This window comes from Hirundo rustica, chromosome 22, assembly GCF_015227805.2.
Source record: "Hirundo rustica isolate bHirRus1 chromosome 22, bHirRus1.pri.v3, whole genome shotgun sequence".
Classification (NCBI taxonomy): Eukaryota; Metazoa; Chordata; class Aves; order Passeriformes; family Hirundinidae; genus Hirundo; species Hirundo rustica.
Window position 1 is genome coordinate 3,797,768 of NC_053471.1, and position 22,619 is coordinate 3,820,386.

At 48.6% G+C, this 22,619-nt stretch overlaps 1 protein-coding gene across 8 annotated transcripts in view; it reads right to left on the reverse strand.

The window, feature by feature from the left end:
* Positions 1–22,581, reverse strand: part of CAMTA1 (calmodulin binding transcription activator 1) — a 234,096-nt gene extending 211,515 nt beyond the window's left edge. For 7 of the 8 annotated variants that reach the window (XM_040084652.2, XM_040084651.2, XM_040084654.2 and 4 more), the window contains exons 1-2: positions 22,525–22,581; positions 19,177–19,270 (exon numbers count right to left, since the gene is read on the reverse strand). In XM_040084652.2, the coding sequence (XP_039940586.1) occupies positions 19,177–19,243 (67 nt within the window). In that variant the 5' untranslated portion in view covers positions 19,244–19,270; positions 22,525–22,581. Of the gene's footprint in view, positions 1–8,983; positions 9,096–19,176; positions 19,271–22,524 lie in introns of those variants that run through there. The other variant, XM_040084653.1, reaches the window with a different exon arrangement.
* Positions 22,582–22,619: the final 38 nt, after the last annotated feature.

The window sequence follows — 22,619 nt, forward strand, 5'->3', positions numbered from 1 at the left end:
TTCCATACGACACAGACATTCCCTGTGACCTGCAGTGAACCCCACAGAGCCTGGCCCACAATCATTCTTAGAAATTACTTAGGAATTGCAGAGACTTCACACCAGCAGCCAAACATCCCTGGTATTCTTAAAGCTTGATTAGACTCTTGGATGTGTCAAGTTCAACAATATACATGCTGTTAAATCAACTGCTCGTGCAAGCCCAGCAGATGAGTTTACAAGATAAGCAGCGATGTGTATGATAAACGTGAGCTGCTCTGTAATTTACGAGTCCTGCGCACTCTCTGAGTTACTGGGAACTTTAATGTCTGACTGTGTCGGACTAAATCAACAGGGCTGCCACTTCCCAACTTCTTCCTGGGCAAAGAGCAGCCAAGCAGAATAGACCTCTGCTGGACTGCTAAAGAAATCAGGGAGAGGGTGCCATTCCAGGATTTCTGTTTGGATATTGAGTATTTTGGATCATGGCTCTACAGGGCTTTTTGGCCACATCCTTTTCCCAGCCAATGCTCTGCACATTTGACTGCCACCACTATTTCCCTGCACTTGGGCCACCCAAAGCCTCACAGACACCCAAGTTGTGATACCTGGGGTTATCCACAAAAACACAACTTGCCCATGGCAAAGACCAGAGCCAGGCAGGCCTGTCATGCCAGCAGCCCCCAGCTGTTTCCAGATCCACCACCCAATACAGCCAATACTCAGTTCACACTCCCTGCATTCATTTTACACCATTTCCACTTCTCATTCAAAACACTGCATTGCTCTACATTCAATTCATTAAGGCGCAGAGTATTTTACAGCACACATTATTGCTTTTATCAGCCAAACTACATCCCAGTTACATCTCATCAGCTTATTTTCCATGGGCACATTTTAATTGACATTAATTGTATTACTTCCCCTTACCTCCGTATCAGTCAAGCCCTCTATCACTCATTCCATTATTTTCCAGGGCTGGCAGACCTCTAATTATTCAGCTCGTTTTATTAACTTTCTTCCATTGTCATCAATTATCAGTATTATTAATCCAGAAAGTGCCTATGGATAATAGAGCCCTTTAAAATGTTTTGGTAGAAGTTGTAAGAACTTGCTGACACTAAATCTTCCAACTCCTGTTGTTAGCATCTCCCACCTTCTGTTATTACCGCAATGGAAGGTCATTGTCACCATTCTGTAACACGACTACATCTCACGGGTGCCTCCCTTTTCTGCATTTAGCAATGGCATTTCCTCACTCCAAAAAATCCCCTGTGTGAAAAACAACTGCCTCCTGCCTCAGTCTAACTGGCTTTTCATTATGGACTCCTCGAACTGTGTGATCAGAACTCACAACCATCAAAGTACAGGATGCAAATCCTAAATCCAGTGACCTCTAAACCAGTTCTGACCTTGGGAAAAGATGAAATCAGCCAACCAGCTATGAGAGTGAAGAACCCCAAACAATGTACACACATTTGCCTTCAAACTTGTTTCTTAGCCCTCTGGAATCACACAGTGAATTCCTACAGGGCGGAAAAGTCCGGGGAAGGTGGGAACAGGAGAGGAGAGGATGATTGCTCACCCAGTGGCACTGAGAGTACTGGTGCAACTAGAGTTCCCATTCTTTCAAACAAACCATTGCTTTCCTGGTCCTGTTCCTCACAAATAACACCATGACATCTTTAGGGAGGTGGAGCACATCCCACACCCCCCCAGTGCTATCCCTTGGCTTGAATCAAATCTGCCATTGCTAGTGCAGCTGATGACCCCATCCAACACCACAGGGGCTCCTGGTGAAGGCAGAGAAACGAGGATCCACATTGCTCTGAGGCCCCGCTCATCCAACAGCACAGGCAGAGCACCCAACAGGCAAACTCCTCAATTTATCACAAACTAAAATTTCCTCGGTAGCTAAAAACAGGAGCTGCAACCTCCCAACACTGATTTGGTTTTATTGTGCAAATCCAGATTTTTACTTGAACTTTCTCCACATTTATTTTTCCACAGGTGCGACTAACAACACCGAGAACTGCAAATCCATCCAGTGTCAATAAGAAGTGCCTGTGCAAGCAAAGCCACACTGGCACGGGGAGGATTTGCCAGTAAAGCTCTATCAACACAGGGGTTTTTAGTGCAGAGCTGGCCACAGCTCAAAAATGTTTCCCAAGGCAGGCACAGCCACAGCTGAGAACTCAAGTAAGGAAGCTATAGACTAAAATATAGCAGCCTACAATGTGTCCTGTTATAATTCAGGATGAAAATGCAAAATTTAAGTTCCATTAGCAATTTTCAAGATTACTTATTAGGAAACCAGAAACTCATATAGAATTAAGAAAGTGTAAGTACTATAAAGTTCATGGAAAGTTCCACATTAATTATACCACATAAACCCTTCGTCATTTTATGGGTTTCTTCATGCTCCTTGCACTTTATCCTCCCAAGGGATGCACCATGGGCCATAAAACTTTAAAGTGCACAACAGCAAATCACAGAGAGTCTCTGCTCTACCCCCACTCTCCAAACAACCCCCTACCCCCTTTTCTTTTTCTTTAACTGGTTCTTAAATCTTTGGTGATCCAGGAGGTGAATTTAGACCTGCAGCCCCATTAACTACCACAGTTTGCCTATATAACATGTAATTGGAATATAAAGAAACGGCCAAAAGGATGTTGATAAGTGGCTGATCTGCAGACAGGTCTATACTGGAAATAAATAACACAAGTAAGCTATAAACTCACAAACACAAGTTTTATAAACCCATTATTATGAAATAATAACTTAGGGCTGGCCATCTCTTTAACTAGCTCAAGAGAGTGAAGAGATGTTTAAACACTACAAGTGGGTACTTTAGTACAAAACAAACAACTAAAATCCCAGTATCATCCTTATTTGGGAGAGGGGCAGGCATCCAGCTGATCCCACCACCACTGGGCAACCACCGAGGCGGCAGAGTTGCAGCTCTAGAGCACACAGGTGGCACCACAAAAACACAGTGCACAGAGGCCACCATAGTCACCTTGCCGACCTCCAGACACAGACAAATCCAACAAACTCCATCAGGAAGAAATAAATGCAAAGAATGACTCCAGATCCAAACAACTGCAAGACTGCTATGCTATTTCTCGGTTAAACTTCAATCCCGGCATCTTCCATCCCATAAACAAGCAGCAACAGAAGCAAATCCAACAGCTCTTGGTCTGTTTGCTAGAAATATTTGTATGATTACAGTAGTAAATCTCTTGGCAACAAAAGCAGGTTTCTAAATATCAATCAAGGGTGGCTAAGAGAAGATAACCAGGTCCAGCTCTGCAGTGCTGCTGTCTCAGCAGGGCTCTGCTGGATGCCAGCACTCGGTCAGACACTGGCTGAGCAAATGCATTCCCAGTCCTCCAGCATGGGATGCAGCTCAGGGCTGAGCAGAGGACACAAGGAAAGATTAAGCAGTTCAGTAAAAGGTAAAAAATGTATAAGAGCAAGAGGCTAACACAAATCAGCATGTGTATGGCTATGACTGCTGCCTGCATGGAATAGGTGAGGAAGGGAAAAAACCCTGAAAGAATGAGGATGGAATCACAGGAATGGTAGCAGTATGAAGGATGAGCAGCAAAACAGTTTTCCTCTAGAAGTTACTGAATCTGGTCTTAGTGTCTTGGAATATTTGTGATAACTACTTTGTTGCTATGACAAACTCTACAAACAATTCTAAAACCGTAAGAAACATAAATATAGCTAAAGCTGTGCTGTGCATCAATGGCCCAGTTCTCCCCACCAGTAATGTGCTACTCCCAAGTCCCTTTGTCCTTTTCACATAGCAGAAAATTTATTGACATTTTGTAACTAATTTCAGTGTGAACACCGGTTAGGTAAAATTCAAAAAGGTGCATTTTGGGGAAGTGATGAGAGCCAAATTTTTCCCTAATGCAGCTCCACACACTGGCTGAGGGATGGGTGACACAATCAGCTGTTTATTTCTCGTGCCATACACTTAGCGCCCTGTGCAACACTTCCGAGTCCACCTTCCCCTACAAGCAAAACAAGCTCCTCTTTCCCTCTCCCACCTGGGGAGGTTCCAAGCACTTGCTAATGGAGCAAGAGGAAAATTCCTTTACAGTCAGAAGGCGCACACAACGACCTATCCTAAAAGCAAACTTTGGGAGCGTTCAAACAGTGCAGTCGCTTCAGCCTCTCCTTGAAGTTCCTCATGTTCATGCCTGACCTTCACCGCTTGGCTGCTAAATCTGACAAGTGCACCAGAAACAATGAAACCATTGCTCACCACTACCAACTCCTCTTTGGTTGAGACATGTTATCAATTCCTTCCCCGCTTCATTTTCACTAATATTATATCATCAAATTCATTGGCAATGAAGCCAAGGAGTGGTGGATATTACTGACCAGGTCTAGCAAAAAATAAAGCATCTCTTTCTTCAGTTTCCCATACTACAGACATTCTCAACATTACAACACATTTCCCAGAAGTCCTGAAGTATTGGCTAAGGCAGTCACTTATTCTGACCATACATGCTGGCAGCCACCAACCACAGATATTTTCACCCCTTTCTTTTCATTCCAGAAAGAGTTTGAGTTTGGAAACCTACCTGGAGAGCTGACTGGAAAAACTCAGCCCCCTGAACCAAAGGGTGCGATGTGAGCAGAAGGACAGGGAGAGCCCCATGCCCAGTGAGAACACAGTTTGCTCTCACTCACCCAGTGCCACGACTGCTCCTCAGCACGGAGTGGCCCGTCAGCATTGCCCTGGGAATAGGGCAGGTACCCCAAAGGACTGTGGCTAAGACAGGCACCAGCACCCACATGCAAACCTGCCTTTCCAAACTCATGGGGTTTAACACAGCACTAACATAGGGCTGCCAGGAGCCAAGGAAGGTGAAAACAGGAAACAAAGTGAGGGGAGAAAACTACAAAGCGAAAACTCAGCAAGGTGTGGAAGCAGAAGCCAGGGGACACCAAAGCTACAGGAAGCTGCTGGAAGCATTGCATTTCAATTAACCAGTATTCTACAAGCACTCCACTCAGCCTGCTTCACTCCCTGGCAGTGTTTGGGTTTGTTAGTTGGGGTTTTTTTTCCCTTCAGACACATGTGGCTTATTAAAACAGAGAGACACTGAAAAAGAAAGGTCACATTCCATCTCCCTCATTCTGAAGGCTGTCTGGACAGAGGGAGGACAGCTACTGCCCCTGCCTCCAACAATATCCACCTTTGTAAGGAGGTCTTTACAAGAGCCATTTAAGACCACTAGTAATGTAAGGTCAGCACTGAGTCTTTAAATTCTAAATTTAAAGTTATCTGTTTTAACCATACTTCTACATCATCGTTTCACCACATCATTTTCTGATACAGAAAATGAAACCTGAGTTAATACATCTCCAGGAACATTTCCTACATATGTAGTTTTAACACTGACACAAATAAACCAAAAAACCTTTAAGCCAAAGTAATTGTGAAAATCATTAATAAGAAGAGATGCAGAACTAAATTTAAAAACCAGAGTTTTAAACAAGCGCTAAGCTTTACATCCGGAATAACACGATTATAATACCGAAAGTACTCAAAAAGTTGACCTCACAAACATATAGTTTCTACTGTCTGGAAAAAGGGAATGAAAGCCACTCCCTGAACCCGTCCTGCTGGCTGACAGCTCACAAAGGGGATCTAGAAACTTCACCAGGAGTCAGTTTGCTTTCAGTTCTGACAACAGAAATTTTGGTAAAATCCTAATGCTGAGATTCAGCAAAAATTCTGGGGCAAGGAGCGGACTGAGCCGAGCGTCAAATGCTGCATCCTCCCCGCAACAGTCCGATTCTGCAGCACACAACCCCGGCCATCAGCACACCGTAAGTTCAGGTTTGTTTAAGTAGTAAGACCTTAGGTAACACTTCTGCAGAGGGAAGAAAATATTTGCCGTTTAACAACCAAATCAGGACTGTTTCGTTTTCAAAGTCTGTTGCTCCCCAAATAGTCCCTCCAAAGCCAGTAACATCTCAGGCTCCACTTGCCCTCTTCAGTCAGCCCACACCACCAGCACCTTCAGCTCAGGAGCTGCAGGGAGAAACACCACCTCCTCCTGCCATCCCACCTATGACCCTGTCTCAACTAACACACAGAAAATTCAAAAAACCCGCATGTAACGGAACAACAAAAAGCGCGCAACAAAATTCCGGGCCCCTGAGCCAGCCACATGCAGAACACACGGGCACTACTCTCGGCAAAGCTCTTGGTTATAGAGGTACCTGGCTGTGAGAACACAAAATTAAAAAGGCTATCCATGTACATTCTTCCCCTTCTGAACTGTAAATCAGAAAAATGAAGTTTTTAAAAGGACATCTCCCCTTAGCACCCCCTGATCAAGTTCAGAGCTGTCACAGTTGCCAAGATGGCACCGCCAAGGGTCAGTCCTCCCGGCTCAGCTCAGATGCACAAAACACAGCAGGAACTACAAAACCCACAAACCCTCTGCTGTAGGATGGCAAGAGCCACTCGGTCACTGAACCAGCCTCATCCTGCCCAAGGAAACCGAAAAGAGGAAACTCACCAGAGTTCTCCAAGCCGTGGAACTCTCTCCTGCAGCCAGGGAAGAGCGGCGCCAGCCTCATTCCAAACCTCAACTCCCACCGGGGATCTCCTGCTGCTCGCGGGGGACAAGAAGCCCCAATGGCAGCTCGGCAGGGACCTACAAGGCCAGGCAGGTCTGCAGAGCTGTGTGCTGCTGGTCAGAGGCTCGTCCCTGCTGCACCGTGCTGGGGAGACAGAGCAGGCAGCTCCCGAATGAAAACAGCTCCGCTCCGCAGCCAGCCCGCGAGCTGCCATTTACATCCGCTTCTAACTCATCAAAGTAACTAAAATCTAAAGCAACTTGTGTTCTCTCCTCCAGCACCTGCACTACTGATGAAACAGTCTGCTTGAATCACGCCTTAAAAGCATTCCCATTTAAGTTTCTAACAGGTGGAGTTTTAGGTTTAAGGAATGAATGGTTTATATGTTGTCTCCTTGAAAATCCACCGCAAAAGTAGGTCAGCGGGGGAGCAGCTCTGTGACTTCGTAGGAGAACACCCCAGGCGCCGGTGCCGAGCCGGGGTTGCTCCGCTCCCACCTTCCCGACGCTGCCGGGCTCTGCACAGGCACCAAGCACAGAGAGCGCCGGTCCAGGCAGCGGAGGCGCCGGACGGCAGCGCCGGGCACAAACGGGCGTTTCGCTGGCAGCTCCTGCACAGCCTGACTCGAGAGAGCAAACACCACTGCCGACCCATCTCCTCAGCAAAGACACACCTCGCCCGCCCCCTGAAACCAATTACCGAGACCAAAGATGACGAAAGTTGCAGTAAATAACAATCGGAAAGGACAAGTTACCTTCCCAGTAAGGGAGAACTGACCTGCCTGGTCTGTAGAGCCGCAGCCTCACGGGGCTGAGCACACTGAAACCTCCGCTTTACACAGGAAAAATCCATCGTACCTTGGAACGGGAAGCCCGAAAAGTGAATCGAACCCGACTGTGCTTTGGTGACTATACTGTCACCCCCAAGAGAACCAAAACGTCACAATCAGAGCCAGGAAGTCCAGGTGAATGCTCGCTCTCTCCTCGCTAACAGCCCTGTTAGCCAGGTGGCATTTCACTACTTCAGCGCAGTTAATCATGTACTTAACGCAAGTGAGAAAAGAATGAAGCCAGACGTTTTTCTGACCAAAGGAAAGATCGAACTAATAGATTTGGGAGCATCAAAGAGATTAGCAAAAGATGAAGCCAACAACACTCAAAATCATCTCTGCTACTTACATTTTAAATTTTTGCACAGCTTTTGAATGTCACGGCGCTGGACACGGCGCAATCAAAACGCAAACCTATGCCCAGGGGGGCTCTACAGCCACCAAGAAACCACCCAAAAAAATATATTCCCAAAGCAATCTGAGAAAAAAAGCCAGACAAAAAGTGGGATAAAACCCCTCGTATTCTATGAAGGGGTTTATCCATAAATAATGCAAATAGGTTCCAGGCGAGGATGTACATCTGCTGTGGCAGATAAAGAAAAAAAAATTTCTATTACTTACTACTAAACACGGTTCCTTGAGGTGCCCAATTACAACCAGGCCAATCCCTAGGGTGTTGGCATGTTCAACCGGATTTAGGCAGGGGATGCGAACCCTCTCTCCTCCGCTCTCTCCTCCCGCCCCTGTAAGATGGAGGCGCCGACACCGGTACCGGCCGCGACCACACGGCCGGCGGGGTCCGGGGGAGCACCGCGGCCCGAAGCCCGCCGGGACAAACTTATCTCAAATAACGGGAAATATCTAACCCGCCTCCCGTCGAACCCGGGCCACGGCCCCGCTCCCGCCGGGCCGGGGGCAGGAGCGGCGGCGGAGCGGCGCTTCCCCCTTGCGGACGCGCCGGCCCCGCTCCCGCCGCGCCGGCAACTTTCGGCCTCAGTCGGGCGCCCGGGGCTCCCGGCGGGGCCGAGCCCGCCCCGCGCTCACCTTCGCGCCCGCCGCTCCGCTCAGCCTCCGGCCCGCCCGCGGCCGCGGAGGCCCGGTCTGGCGGGGCCGCGGCCAAAGGCCACACCAGCTTCCGACGGGCGCGCGCCCGCGAGGCCACGTGCCGCCGCCGCCGCCGACCGCCGCCGCTGGGGGGGTGGCGGGGGCGGGGCCCGGCCCGGACGGGCGAGCGGCGGCCCCGCTCCGGCCCGCGCCGCCGTGAGTCCCTCCATGTTTGCGGCGGGCGGGCACGTGCCGGCGGGCGGCGAGAGCGGGACCGTGCCCGGCCCGGCCCGGCCGCCGGCGGCCCCCCCGCGCCACGCGGCCTTCCCGCCGCACATGGCCCGCCCGCGGGCCCGACCCGGCCGTCCCCGCGGTTGGCGCGCGCCGCAGCAAACTTCGCGCCGCGCGGCTCGGCCTGTGCCGCCTCCACCGCCGCCGCGTCTGGCCGTGGGGGGGCGGGGGCGGCTCGGCGGGCAGGCCCGGCGCGGGGCGGGGGCGGCCCGGCCGCGTTCTCACCTTCCGGCTTGTTTTCGGCGGCCATTTCCCCTCCGCGCGCCACATCCTCCTCCGCCTCCTCGCGACCGGGACCAGGCGCGCGCCGCCTCCTCCCGCGCCGCCGCCGGCCCGGTCGCCCCGCGCGCACCGCGCACGCCCCGCACCGCCCATTGGTCAATCCGCCGCACTGACATCCACGGTGGCCAATCGTGGCAGGCCGAGGGCGGGTCCCCGGAGGGGATGGGCGCGATGGACACCGCGCCCCGCCAATGGCAGTGCGGCAGCGCTTCAGTGGCACGCGCCTCAGCCATTCAGCGAAGGCGCCGGGCGGGCGAGAGGGGGCGGGACGGAATGCGTGATCGACGACCGCAACAGCCACTGGAAGGCCGAGAGCGCGCAGCTGACGGCCACCGGGGCCAATCGCCCCGCGGAGGAGGCAGGACTACTCGGATGACGCACGGCACCGCGCACGCCGGCGGCCAACGAGCGGCGCCGTCCCCCGGAATGACGGCGCGTAGCACCAATGGAACGCGCGGCCCTGCCGGCCGGCCGCGGCCCCTGCCCCGCCCATTGGCTGCGTGCAGCCCCGCGGGCACCGCCCCCCCCGCGCCCGGTGACCCCAAACAAAGGCGGCGATTGGCGCGGCCGCCAGTCCCCGCCCGGCGGGGCCGCCCCGCCCCGTGCACCGGAGCCGAGGCTACACCGAGAGAGCGAAATTACCCCTGTCGGGACACCCCGGGGCCGTCTCGTGAGAGGCGCCACGTGCGACCCGCGTTTGTCACCGCCCTGCGTAACGCCGGTGCCGAACCGGCGTGTCCTGGTCAGAGGGTCTGCCCGGCCAGGCTGGTCCCAGCGCTTCCGGGAGGGACGGTGGTGCCGAGCCCCTAGCGCGGAGAAGGACCCTCCGGGCGGGGAGCAGCTCCCGGGCTCTACCCCCTTTCTAAGTGGCGGACGAAGCCCGGAGCTGTTACCCTGCCCTGACCGGCGGCCCCGAAGCTGCAAAGGTGATTTCCCCATTTTTCAGTACTGCTGAATACTCGGGGTGCTGTAGGCCCTGCAGCGTTCTGGGGTGCAGAGCATGGTGTTCGGATGAAAACAGGCGTTCTTGGCACTGTGCAGGGAGATGAGGATTTGTGATTTGCAGAGAGAACCAAGTACGGCGGTCAACGAGATATTACAGGTTTGAGAGAGTCCTGCCCATCCATCGGACACAGTTGGTGAGGCAGTGTCACAAACTCAGCATAAACTGCACAGGGCCGGGTGGTTGTGAAGGGCTCCCACGATGTCAAGGAAATGGCTCTGTCCTTCTCAAAACTGATGTGCCTCAAGAAGTGGCGTGTTCTAGCCTGGCTGAGTCTGCCCCATCTCCGTCAAAGCTTGTTGAACACAGGCACTTCAGCCTCCTCGAGCAGAGCCCTGCGGAACTGGACCACAGCTAATGCCTGCACAATGCAAACAAAGACTGCAACCGTTATTTCCTTTGACGTGTGTGACTAAACACACAAAAAGGATCTTTTCCCTTAGATCCTCCTAGCAGCAGAACTTCTTTAAAGAGACCTGTTGGTGCTTTGGCTTTGCTAAGGACCGAAGCTGTTTCCGAGCCCAGACGAAAGGAGGATGGTGTGATGGGCCTCTTCTAAGACAGAAGAAAGAAAAATTCCTTTTTCCTATTTTCAGCAGCTGCTAATCTCATGGAGCGTGAAAGGCACATTGATGAAGAGGCTCTGGAATGACAGGCTCGCTCCCGATGGTCAGAAAGCTCATCTGGTACAGTGTCCTACAAATACCCACAAATACTAATGCAGCCACAGCTAAGACAATTGTTTCCTTGAGCACTTCAAAATATCCTGGAAATGGAAACTTTTGTGGTTGCCACACTGGCAAAGAGATACCATTTTTGTGATGAATTCTAGAGAATTTATGTCTCTCCTTGGTTATTCTTCCAAGGCGATCCATTTGCTTAGCAGAGATGTGAGGTAGCCATACAGTTGTACTTCACAGCTTTCATTATAGCAAAATATAGTATCAAACTAACAGAGGCATCTCTTGGTGCTGAGGGATGCAAGTCATGGACCTTTGGCTGATGCCCCATGGAGAGATGTGGAGGGCCAGTCCATGCTGAATTCCTCCCCAGCACTCCACTCAGGGTGACAGGTGCTGGAGCCCCTATGGACAGACCTGCCTTGCCACCTCTTCTTCAGCAAGAAATGGGCACCTGGCTTAGCCAAGGGACACAGCCCACAGTGCTTCTGCCCTGAGCCAGCTCACCTCCAGTCCCTCTAACATCAGGCTGGTGTTCCCAGGCATCTTGCATTTCCATGTGGGTATCCAGGCAAGACCAAGTAATGAAAAGAAGTGAGAGAAATGATGGGTCCAACACAGCTCCTCCAATGAACACAGCTCCTCACTCTGATACCAAACACAGGGATGCTGGAGAGCTGTTGGGTGTGTTTTCGCAGTCCCCCCATGCTCATGGCAGGAACTCATGCTGCTCCCTGCGAACACTCAGCATCTGCTGCCACAAACGGCCTCCCTGTTCTTGCCAGGGAAACTGGCACAACCGTCCATTTCAGTCACAGCTCTCGCTGCAGTATTCACTGACACCCTTTGGACAGGTAACCATGGGGACTTTACATGGGTCACATCACCTTGACATCACCCACAAACTAAATGAAATGCCAAGTCAGCTCTGTGCACACACACGAGTGTACATCTGTCTCTTCCCTCCAAGGCATGAGCAGTTCCTTCTGCCCTTCTATGGCTCATTAAAGCAACAAGGTCCATGCTCTGAGGGACAAGGTTGTTCAGGGCACTGCCCGCCTTCTCCTGGCCTGCACAGCCTGGGAACACAGGAAGTGCTGCTGCATTAGTTGGGAACAACTCCGCTGCCAGGATTAACATGACCACCCTGACTCCATAGCATTGTGTACCCTGCTCTATCATGTGTCTTTGGGAGCACTGCCTGGCTTTCCAGATCCTTCCTGGTCTGTGAAGACAATGAGAATTTGTGTGGATGAGGATGAATAAAGCATTTTTAAGGGGTTACTGAAGCAGTGTTTGAAGTCTGCTCCATCTAGCTAATGAACTCCTTTCTCCTCCTTAACATGAGATTTTCTGCCAGGAGACACAAACCCTTGGTGAACTGAATCTCCCATACCTGAAATCACCTAATGTTAGGTGTGATTTCTGTACACACAGATTACTACAGCATTACATAGGTAATGTGTACACACAGGTTACTACAGCAGTGTGACCTGCATAATACCAGAGATACTAAATGGGGATTTTTTCATCCAGCATGCCAGCGAAGCCTGAAATATTTTCATTTAACTCCTGTGCAATAAAATGATAAGAAAGAAGCCATTTGAATTGAAGTGCTGCTGGTATCTTTGAAGTTTCCCAGCTCCCACTGTTTAAAACTCGGTCCAATTGCTATTAAGGCACAGAGTTACTGAACCACACAAGACTTTGTGCATGGATGGTGTGGGATAAACTTGCTCGCAGTTTCCTTTCCAGGGGCACATGAACAGAGCAACCTCCTGATAAGCAGCAAGAGAGATGTGCCAGGAGTTTGTGCAGTCTGAATCATGAATAATTTTTATCAGCACACTGATAGAAGCTGCTGCTGTGGTGGTGTTTGGTGTCTGGGTTGGTTTCATTAAAAGGGAGGTGAAATACCAAGTTCTTTTAAAATCCTTAATTGTCAGTCCATGGCAGATGTGGGTCTGGCTTGGTTAATTGGGTTAATGTGATGATTTGGCATACTGAGCTATATGCAGAAGTAAAACTGTTAAGAATATATTCAAATATCCTGTTATGGATATTCAGCAAATTACACATCACTGTTGCTATGGCAAGCAGCACAAAGGAAAACAGATCAGACAGGTTTAATAGCCATAATGACAATGTTGAAACCCCATTTCTTGTGAATTGTTTGCACAAAGTTACTTCATGATTTAGAAGCAAGGAATGCCAGGTGTTTTCACAAAAATACACTCAGAAGTATGAGAAGAGATGATTAGAAAAACCTCACATGATAGAAATGAAATGGTTTTGCCCTTTTTATTCTCTCCACATACAGAATCTAAAGGTGTTACTTCCAGGAGTAAACCCAAGACTTAACCAAGTCAATGTGTGTGGACAAACCCACTCTTAAAACATACCACTGCATTTGTGATGTTCAACTGCCAATTCCTAAGTTTAGCAAAACCAGGTAAATATTCCAAAACATGCACTTCTTTCAAAAGGTTCTCCAAAGAAGTATACTCCATATAATGCTCTGCCATCCAAGTAACTTGTCCAATATTATGTGGGGGAGTTGAAGAGAATATACATTAACAGGAACTAAGGATACTGGACTCAGAATGGACAAAAGCACATACTCCCCCTAGAAGGAGGTCGAGCTCAGTCACCTTCTACACTATGGGCTTTGGATCCATCGTTCTTGCTGTTCCTTCTGCAGTTCTGAGCCCATTTGTTTGCCTCAGAAATACAATGACTACACTCAAATGATCTCCACTTAAACTGCTGGCTACAGGAAATACATCCCAGGTTAAAATGAAGTACAACTCAAAGGTCCCAACCTCTTTAATGGACTCTTTGAGGAAAGATGGTTTTGCTGTGCAAAGCCCTATAAAGAGTTTCTGGGTAGTTAAACTAGTAACCTTAACACACACACAAAAAAATTACCTGTTTAGCCAAGAACAGGACCAACAATTCAGTTGCTCTACAGGAGCACCAGCTCCAGATGGGAGGGAGGTTGCAGTAATTCCAGAACAATGTCACACAGCTCCAGAAGGACTGACACGGGTGCCAAGGGCCAGCCTTTGCTGCAGGCAGCAGTGCCACGGAGCAGCTGTCCCACCATGCCCTACACACTTCCTCTGCAGCCCTTGGCCTTTGCTCCCTGTGAGATAGCCTGGGAATCTGCCTTCACTTTGCTCCCAGCACCCCAGTGGTACTAAGAAAGTAACAATCATTTTGCCCTAATATACACCCATAAGCCAGTTAGAGGAGAAAAAAAATGAAATATGAGGTAAATTAAAGCTTCCAACTAAGGGGATTTACCAGTAAGTCACCATAAAATTCAGATAATTTATTTTTTCAATTCTGCAGCAACTTTCTCCAATTCATTTGGATTAGCTATTAGAAATTATGTCTCAAAAATTAAAGAAAATGTCTATTGACCACTATATCAAATTCTAATTTTAGCCAGGGAAAAAAAAAAGAATAATTAGGCTGTGATTTACTCTGGTAGTCAACTTACATTAACAATTTTCCCCCATGTTTATGTAATTCTGGCAAAATCAAATAATATATACAGTACTCATAAATGCTGGGCTAGATTTAGTAAAGACAATTTCCTACACTACATCCAGGACATTTCTCTTTGCTTTCTATTCTAATAAGACAATTGAGTTGTTCTGTGTAAGGGTGTATGAAGAAAATATGATTGTCATGCGTGGTCTCCTTGGTTGGAATTTTAGTGCAGTCTTCAATGAGGGTCATGGAAAGATTAGTTTTTAAATTTTTATTTAGCTGTCATCCTCCTGTAACAAGCTGTATAGCGTGCCTGCTCTCTGGGAATGGTTTATCCCACATCCTAGCCCTTCTTCCCAGGGAGAAAGTGTAAATCCTGTAAACTCTCAGTGCCAGAAGCCATCATACAGTGTTGGCTCTGCAGTGGATGCACAGCTCCCAGCTCATCACGAGTGAACTTGGGATTGGATCTCTAGCCACAGCTGAAACAAATGGGGAAGAATGTTTAAGATCCCTAAAGTTATACTCCTAAAGTTGTGTTCTGGCTTTTAAATAAGTATCTTTTCCAACTCCTCTAGAATTGGACTGCTGTCTACATTAACTGACTAAATAGGGATCTGGGAGCCAAAGCAGTCACCAAGGTATGAAACTGTCAGCCTCAGGCACTGAGAACAGAAGAATGAGTAATGGAAGACCACAAAGGAAGAACAAGAGGAGAATCAAAGGAAGTAGAACTGGTGATGGTAACAGAGGCAGAAGGTGCTCAAAGTCATGTGGATTCCAAAACTAAAAGCCAATTCAAATTTACCTGAGTCAGTTTGCTCAGACAGGACCGCCCCAGCACTGCCCTTTGCCCAAAAACCCATCCTGGCACTTCTGAACCAAGTCTGTCCTGCGATTCCCCCAGGGAGCATCATTAACACACAGGGCACTCAAGCTTTCAATTAAAAAGCATCATTGCTGAAAGCATTATCCCAAATCTTTAAAGGGCTCCATCTCGATTGGGCTCTGCCATGTTATAAATTCACAATGAGTAGGAACTTCCCTGACTTTCCTATTATTATTTATGAATAGGTAAACCAAATGGAAGAGTAATCCCAGTGTTACAAAGTAGAGTCACTCCTGCTTTGCTCCCAGTGGCACCATGGCAGAGCAGCTGCTCCAGTTCTCTTGGGGTGGCCCAACAGTGCCTTATCACACAAACCCTTCTGCTCTGTCAGCAAGGGTACACAACACTTCTTATAAGCAAAAATGATTGGTTTAATATTTTCTCACTGGTTTTAGCCACAGAGCAGTTTCTTTCTAGATCTGCCTAAACCTCATCTAACCTTTAAGACTATTCTTTCCCATGTGACCCATGAGAGTTGCACAAAATGAGAAATACATCCAAACAGCAGCTGCAGAAAATACACAGAAATAACTCGTTTTCACTGAGATGGGTTCATTTGTGAGTTCTTACTTTCCCCTGAACTTCCTCCCTTGAAGGACTGGAACAGTAATACCAGTACAATAATAGTTTTTCTCCTGAAGTGGAGTAAATCAGTTCCTCATTCTCAGTAGTGAAGTGAAAATTAAGATGAAAAGGAGTACAGAATGCAGAAAACCCCTATTACTCCAGAATAATACAATTTGCTGCTGATCCCCAGTTGCTAAGGCAGTCACGTCAATTATTTATAGAACTCCAAGTGTGAAATATGAAGTATTTCAGCCTGGGACACCACGAAGGTAAAACCAGGAACACAATCCTGTCAGCACTGGCAGACAAGGACAGAATAGGCAAGCACAGAATATTTCTACACAGATTACCCTTTTTATTGAACTACAAATTGCAAAAGGTCTCTATGAAGTGCCACTTTCAGGGTTAAGTGAGCTGCATCCTCCTCTTGACAGTGTCAGTCTGTATTTAATGTTTATTTAACATTTATCTAAAGGGCCATTTCTGCCAGGGAAACAATGTACAGTAAGTTAGCATAACTTCACCTGAATATTTACAGGAAACCCAGGATCTTATCCGGAATCTCTGTTTATGTCCATCAACAGCCTGTCATATACACTGTAAAACCTGCTCCCCATGACCAAACTTTGCCAGTAATTTTTACAATCAAAATTCCAATTTATGTTCTCAGTAGTGGTTACCAAAATTTATCTGCACAAAAGCGCTTGAATGGTTTATAGCAAGTTGGTTGGGAGCAAGTATCTGGATTAAAACTGCCAGGGTTACAGTGAAAAGTTGTTCATAGCTTACCTGAGGAACTAACAGGTACTATTCAAAAACATCCACAACTTATTGAGGAAAAACCCAAAGCAAACCAAATAAAACCCCACAGATAAAATCAGAAAACCTTGGAGCCCCAGCTTCTAGTAACAGCCATTGATACATGACACAGCCTTGCTAAAACACTTTGGTGGGTCCATGGAATATTCTATCTCAAATGAAGTATTTCAAAGCTGGAATTTTCATTGCATCTCCTCCTCCTGCCTTGCCTCCAACTCTGAGGGCAAGAGCTTCAAATACAGTGACTAAGAAATTACAGAAAAGGACTAGCACTAAACTTTCAGATCAAAGGATATAGAGTGATTCACCTTCCTTTCCTGACTGCTTTTGAGATGTGGGCTAAACACCAACAGTCAGGTGCTCTGAAAAGTTCCACCTCAGTAAGAGAACTTGCATCAGCAGTGAGGCTACAGGACCCCAAACAATGTGACTCTCCCTTAGATAGGCTCCCTCACTCAAGAGCTCTGTCAGTCCATGTCACCAGAGGGGTGACACACACCACCTTCCACTGCTGCTGGTGCTCACTGATGCCAGTGTTTGCAGGAAAACCAGCAGATCAGAACATGTACTGCCCACTGCTCTCCTGCAACTGAAAACCCAAATGCTGACAGGACTGAGGGAAAAAACAAAAAACCACAAGCTAGCCCAGCAGGCTACTGTCTGTCCCCAGGGTCACACCAAATACCACGTGCTGAAAGGAAGCAGAAGCAGCGAGGACTTGGCAGCACCTAAAGCACAACGCCCGCAGAAGTGATTGTGCTGATGCCAAATCTGGTCCTTTCGGAGCTTTCCAGCCACTGCTGAGCGGACAGCACGTGTTGCAATGCTGGAGCTGGCAATGCCAGTGCTGAGCACAGCTAGTGGCCAGTTGGCCACCTTAAAGCACCAGCACCATGCAACTGCCCTGAGCCAATGTTTAGTGGCATGTGCAGTAAAACAACACACCTATCAAGCTCTCAAAACTGCAGCAAATATTGAAAAGCCTCCTTTTTCCACATTTCACCTCACCTTGTGGGTGCTGTAGCCATCACTGCTCTGTGCTGGCTGGGCACCAGGGCCCCAGCCAGGGACCAGGAGGAATAAGGAGTGGCTACATGACCTGGCTCTGGGGAACTAGCACTCCTGTAGGGACACAGGTCCTGCCAGCACTGGCTGTTCTCCAGTTTTAGATTCAAAGCTCTCCAGACTGATGGTGAAGAATTTTGAAACCCAAAGAGTATAACAGATTCACATGCAAGTTTATAGAAATAGGTGAAAAATACATCAACAGCCTTCGCATAAACATATGCAAAAAAACCCTAACAAAACTACAATATCTCCCAATATATGAATTGACAACAACAGAAACTTGCTAATTACTATTTTAAGTATCCTTAAATTCTCATCTCTGGTGCTATTAAACTAAAAATTATATAATCATGGATTTGAACTGTAGGGACAGCTTATACAAGTTAGGACCATTCCAAAAAAGTCAATCAGTATTTCAGAGTATATTTAGTGGATATTTTGAACACAGGCAGAGCAAAGAGCTCTGTCCATGACAGGCTCTTGTCATATAGGGCTGGAAGACTCCAAGCAGACCAAGAGCTCTGATTGGCCAAATGGCATGAACACTTGAACTACTGGGAATTCCTCCCTGATTGTTGTTTTGAAAACAACACAACCAGGGGAAACTATTATTTTTATATATATAATCCCATTACACAGTACTGACAAGATCCTCTGCTTGCCCCAGAAACATCCTGTGTCTCACACAGCTGCTGCTGGAGAGAGATGAGAGGCAGGGGCAACAGGCAGATCATCACTGCAAACCTGGAACACTTGCAAGGAGAACATTTGCTTTTGACTTTTGGGGGATTTAAGTCAGCCTGCACAAACAAGCATGAAAATAACCCAAGGAGAGCTACATGACTAATGAAGATTTTCTTGCTCCTCATCAGTTGCTTCAGCCACTTCTGCTGCCTGTGGAAGAGCACAACAAGGCCTTTCTAGTGCTTGGTACTCTGCAGGTATGACTAAATCTGCCTGTTACCTCCACAAGACCCCAGGTAGACTATCAAGCCTCGGTTACACAGAAAATTTTGCACAATGAGAGAGCCAATAAGAAGGGTTTCCTCTGGGCATCTCAACAGCATTATCACAAAATGCAGTAAAAGGCATCAGAGTAGCAGAGAGAGATTCAACCCTGTCAGAGGCCTCTGTTTGCAGAGCACTCCCAAAACTGTGGCCGTGTGCACCTGCCCGGGTGCATGGCTGCAGCAGGAACAGGCCGTGGCTGCCTGACTGACCCTCTGCAGCAAAACACTGGCTGCAAATGGACTGGTCCAGTGCAGCTCTCATTTCTGTTTTTGCCAGCAGAGCAGCAGAGGCGTGGAGTAACTGCTGGGCTGGTGGGGCAGGGAGAACTGCTGCTCCTGCCAGCGCACACATGCGGGGACAGGGTGGAATGCACAAGTCGCATGGGTTTTAGGTACAGAATGATGCAACTTTGGGGAAAACCCGAGCAAAGAGAGCAGGTCAGGCATGAGAGGCGGCACTGGGACTTCATGCAAAACGGAGGAGGAGGGAATTCAGAACACTGAGCTCCGGTTTGAGGGGGTGTGCCGTTTGCCTCGTGAGGAAAGGTACCCCACAAAGTCCCACAGGCTCTGAAATGCACTCAATTAGCTGTTCCTTTTACCTTTTTGTTCTACCCAGCATTTCTTCAAGAGCACTGTCATCTCTGGCTTTGGCATCCTACTCATCATCTATGAATTCATGTTGCCGTTTCCTCCCTGAAAGGAAAAATCCCATAGTCAGTCATTTGCTACACAGAGGAAAGGACAAATCTGACAGTATTTTTGCCACTGTTAAAGTTCAAAGACCACCCTGCTCCTTGAGCAGACAATACTGCAAGTTGTGCTCTTGGCTATGGTGTCATTCAGCCGTGATCAGTCAGTGTGTGCTCACTCCAGAAACTTACCCTGAATTTACCTGTAAGCAGCTGAAAAGCTGTCAGTGCCTCAGCCCTGGAGAGAAGGAGCAGGGCAATGACTCGCTTGGACTAAAAAAATTCCCCAAAACAAGAGAGACTTGCACCAGGCAAATATCTTTATTTTACTTTAAAGCATTCTGGAAGTGTTAATCTATATGAAAGAGAAGCAGTACAAGACTGAGAAACCATGTTTAGTGTTAGGGAAGCCTTCACATCACATGAACCAGATTAAAAATAAGACTAAACACAAGTGTACAAAGCAGAGACAAAAAAAATCAATTTTCTCAAAGACATAACATAAGGGACTCCCACAGGGGCCGGCAAATTCTGGAAGGGAGAAAGAGATTATATTTTATGGGAAGAGATTCAATAAGCATTCTTTTCCCATAAAGCTAGTGATGGAGGATTGTCACTGCTCCATAGACACCCGTGCACATTTCAGGACAACAGAAACAGGAAATCAATAACACCTTTTATACGTGCAAAGACATTATCTCTCTGGACTTCTAATACTAACAAATGGGGCCAAGAAAGACCTTTACTAGAATTTAGCAGTCAGCATTATTCTGGCTGAGAACAGAGGGCAGGATGCTGGTGTACTCCCTTAGACTTTTAGATTTTTTTTAAAAAACTAACTCTGCTCAGAGCATCACCCTTGAGTGGCACCCAGGAGCCCCCAATGACAGTACATCACAAGTGTAACAGTGCTGGGCCCTGGCACTGTCACCCCATCACAGACATCCCCTCCAGCTGATGCTGTACTCATTACAAGCAGGAGCTTTGTCGGGGGTAATTTGACAGCTTTGACAAGCTTGGCTGAATTTATGGCACTTTCTAGTTTTTCCCTCCATTGAGCTGCAATGGAACTAAAGCTAGCATTACCAAAACCACTCCGTGAGGGCACAGGCTCCCAGCACCAACACTGATCCCAGCCACTGAGAGAATCTGCTACACTGGGCCCCTCAGTGTCCCCTGCCACCCTCAGGGACAGGGAGGGCAGCTCCATCCAGCCCACTTGCAAGATGAGATTCCATGATGAAGGTCTCTGGTATCTCTGGCTCTACCACAGCAGAGGTGAATCACCACTAGTAAGCTACTCACAGCTTACTAGAGAGCACTGAAGCAGCAGCCACGGTGTCACAGGTCTGACAATGCAGCTAAACCCAGGACCTGAGTCCCGGGCACTGCTTCTCTTGCTGCAGGGACTGTGTCCCACCTGCAAGTATCAATGTGAGAAAAGGAATATTGCACCCCAAGCCAAACCTTGGCAAGTCAGTAAAGCACAAACAAGCAGTTTGCTTTTTTTCTTCCTTTTTCCCCATCATATTGCTTTTTTCAATAGATAGATGGATGTTAAATTTCCTCTGTTATAATGCAGGGTTTTAAAAGAGCTCTCTCCACATCCTTAGAAAGCACAGTTCATATTTAGCTCCCTAAACTCATATTTCTCTCTTCCTATATTTTCCTGCCAAGATGTGACACCTGTGGAACGTTCCCAGAAAATTCCCCTGAATCATCTGTGATGCAAGGGAACAGCAGCCAGCGTTGGCAACAAGCAGCTGGGTCTTTTAGGAAAGCGTTAGATCAATCTGGTGAGGGGAAGGATCCCCAGTAACTCTGGCACTAACATCCCCAAGGAACACAGAGCTCCCGAATCTGTTAGAAAAAGAGCATAATTACGACAGGACCAAAACCCATGGGAAACAGCGTTGCCATGGCAAGTAACATCCTCACAACTCGAATCTCCTTTGCATTCTTGCACAGACTCAATGACTTCTAAACCACGTGGAAAAAAAAAAAATCTGTCTAGCAGGTGGGTTCATTAAGGAAAAGCAGTGCTAGAAGGTGCTTCCCTGCAGAACAGACCCATTTCCACATGGTTTCTCAGAAAAGGAGCCTTTGTGCACCTCTTGTTCCAAGCATTGCATCTCGCTCACCAGGAGTGCAGAGGAACTGTTGTAACACAATCAATACTTCCTTGTTAACTACCCTTGTATCAGAAACAAAAACTTATTAAATATTAAAACATTCCTGTTTTCAAATAAAAGTTACTTGAAGATAAAATCCAAAGCAGACCAGCTGGGTTTTGAAATGGGAATGCGGTTCCAGCTTCACACAGGACTGCACCCGTGTTAATGAGCAGTCTTTCAAACATTCCTCCTTACAGACAGCAGTACCCAAAAACCACACCTGCATCCCCACACACATACCAGATCCAGCCACTGGGCAACATCCATACATGAGCAGGAAAGGCCTTAGTTTTCTTCCTGACAGCCTTATCACAGCACTAATACCCAGTCTGTCCACCAGCACGCTTTAAATGAGGTTCACGTTAACGGACCGGCTGGGCAGCCGTTTTACAAAACCTCTGAGCTCTGCGTGCTTTGGGGGCACTTCCATTTCGGTACTGGTGGGGCCTGGGGAATTAACCCACTATTAAGGGAGGGCAGCACAGCGTGAACCCCAAAGCAGCGCTATTGATCCAAGGGAAGCTGTTCCAGATATATATGGGTGACAAAACGCTCTGCCCACGGTGTGCCCCTGCCAGCCGTGCTGTGCCCGCGGGTCTGACATCGCTGAGCTCAGCTGTGCTCGCCTTTGGGTGCCGTGCAGGCAGACCTGCCCCGGGAGCCTCTGCTGTACCGGGCTGCCGGACTTCCCCGCTGTCCTTCGCCAGCCCCGCTGGAGCCAGGAATCGCTCAAGGAATACCGACTCGATAGTGACAGCGCGGTTTGGAAATCGCCCTCTTGTTACGGGGACACAGGCCTCGTGGCACCGCCTGCACTTACAGGTTCCGTAAATGACCTGTCGCTATCCGCCGGGAGCAGGGCTTCGGGAGGCCCTGAGCACCCACGGCAGTGCCACAGCCGCCGCTGGGGCACGGAGCGACCGCGCCGGCAAAGACGCGTCAGAGTGCCGGGGCTAAGAACGAGGGGAACGTGGCCGGAGCGGAGCGCGGCGGTGCCGGTCGGTGCCGGTCGGTGCCGGTCGGTGCCGGTCCGCGCTCCCTCCCTCGCTCGCTCGCTCGCTCCCTCAGTCCCTCCCTCACTCACCCCTCGCCGCCGCCGTCGCCGCCGCCTCCCGGCTCGCGCGCCGCGCACACGCACACGCGCACGCCCGGGCCGCGCGAGCGTGGCGGGGCGTGAAG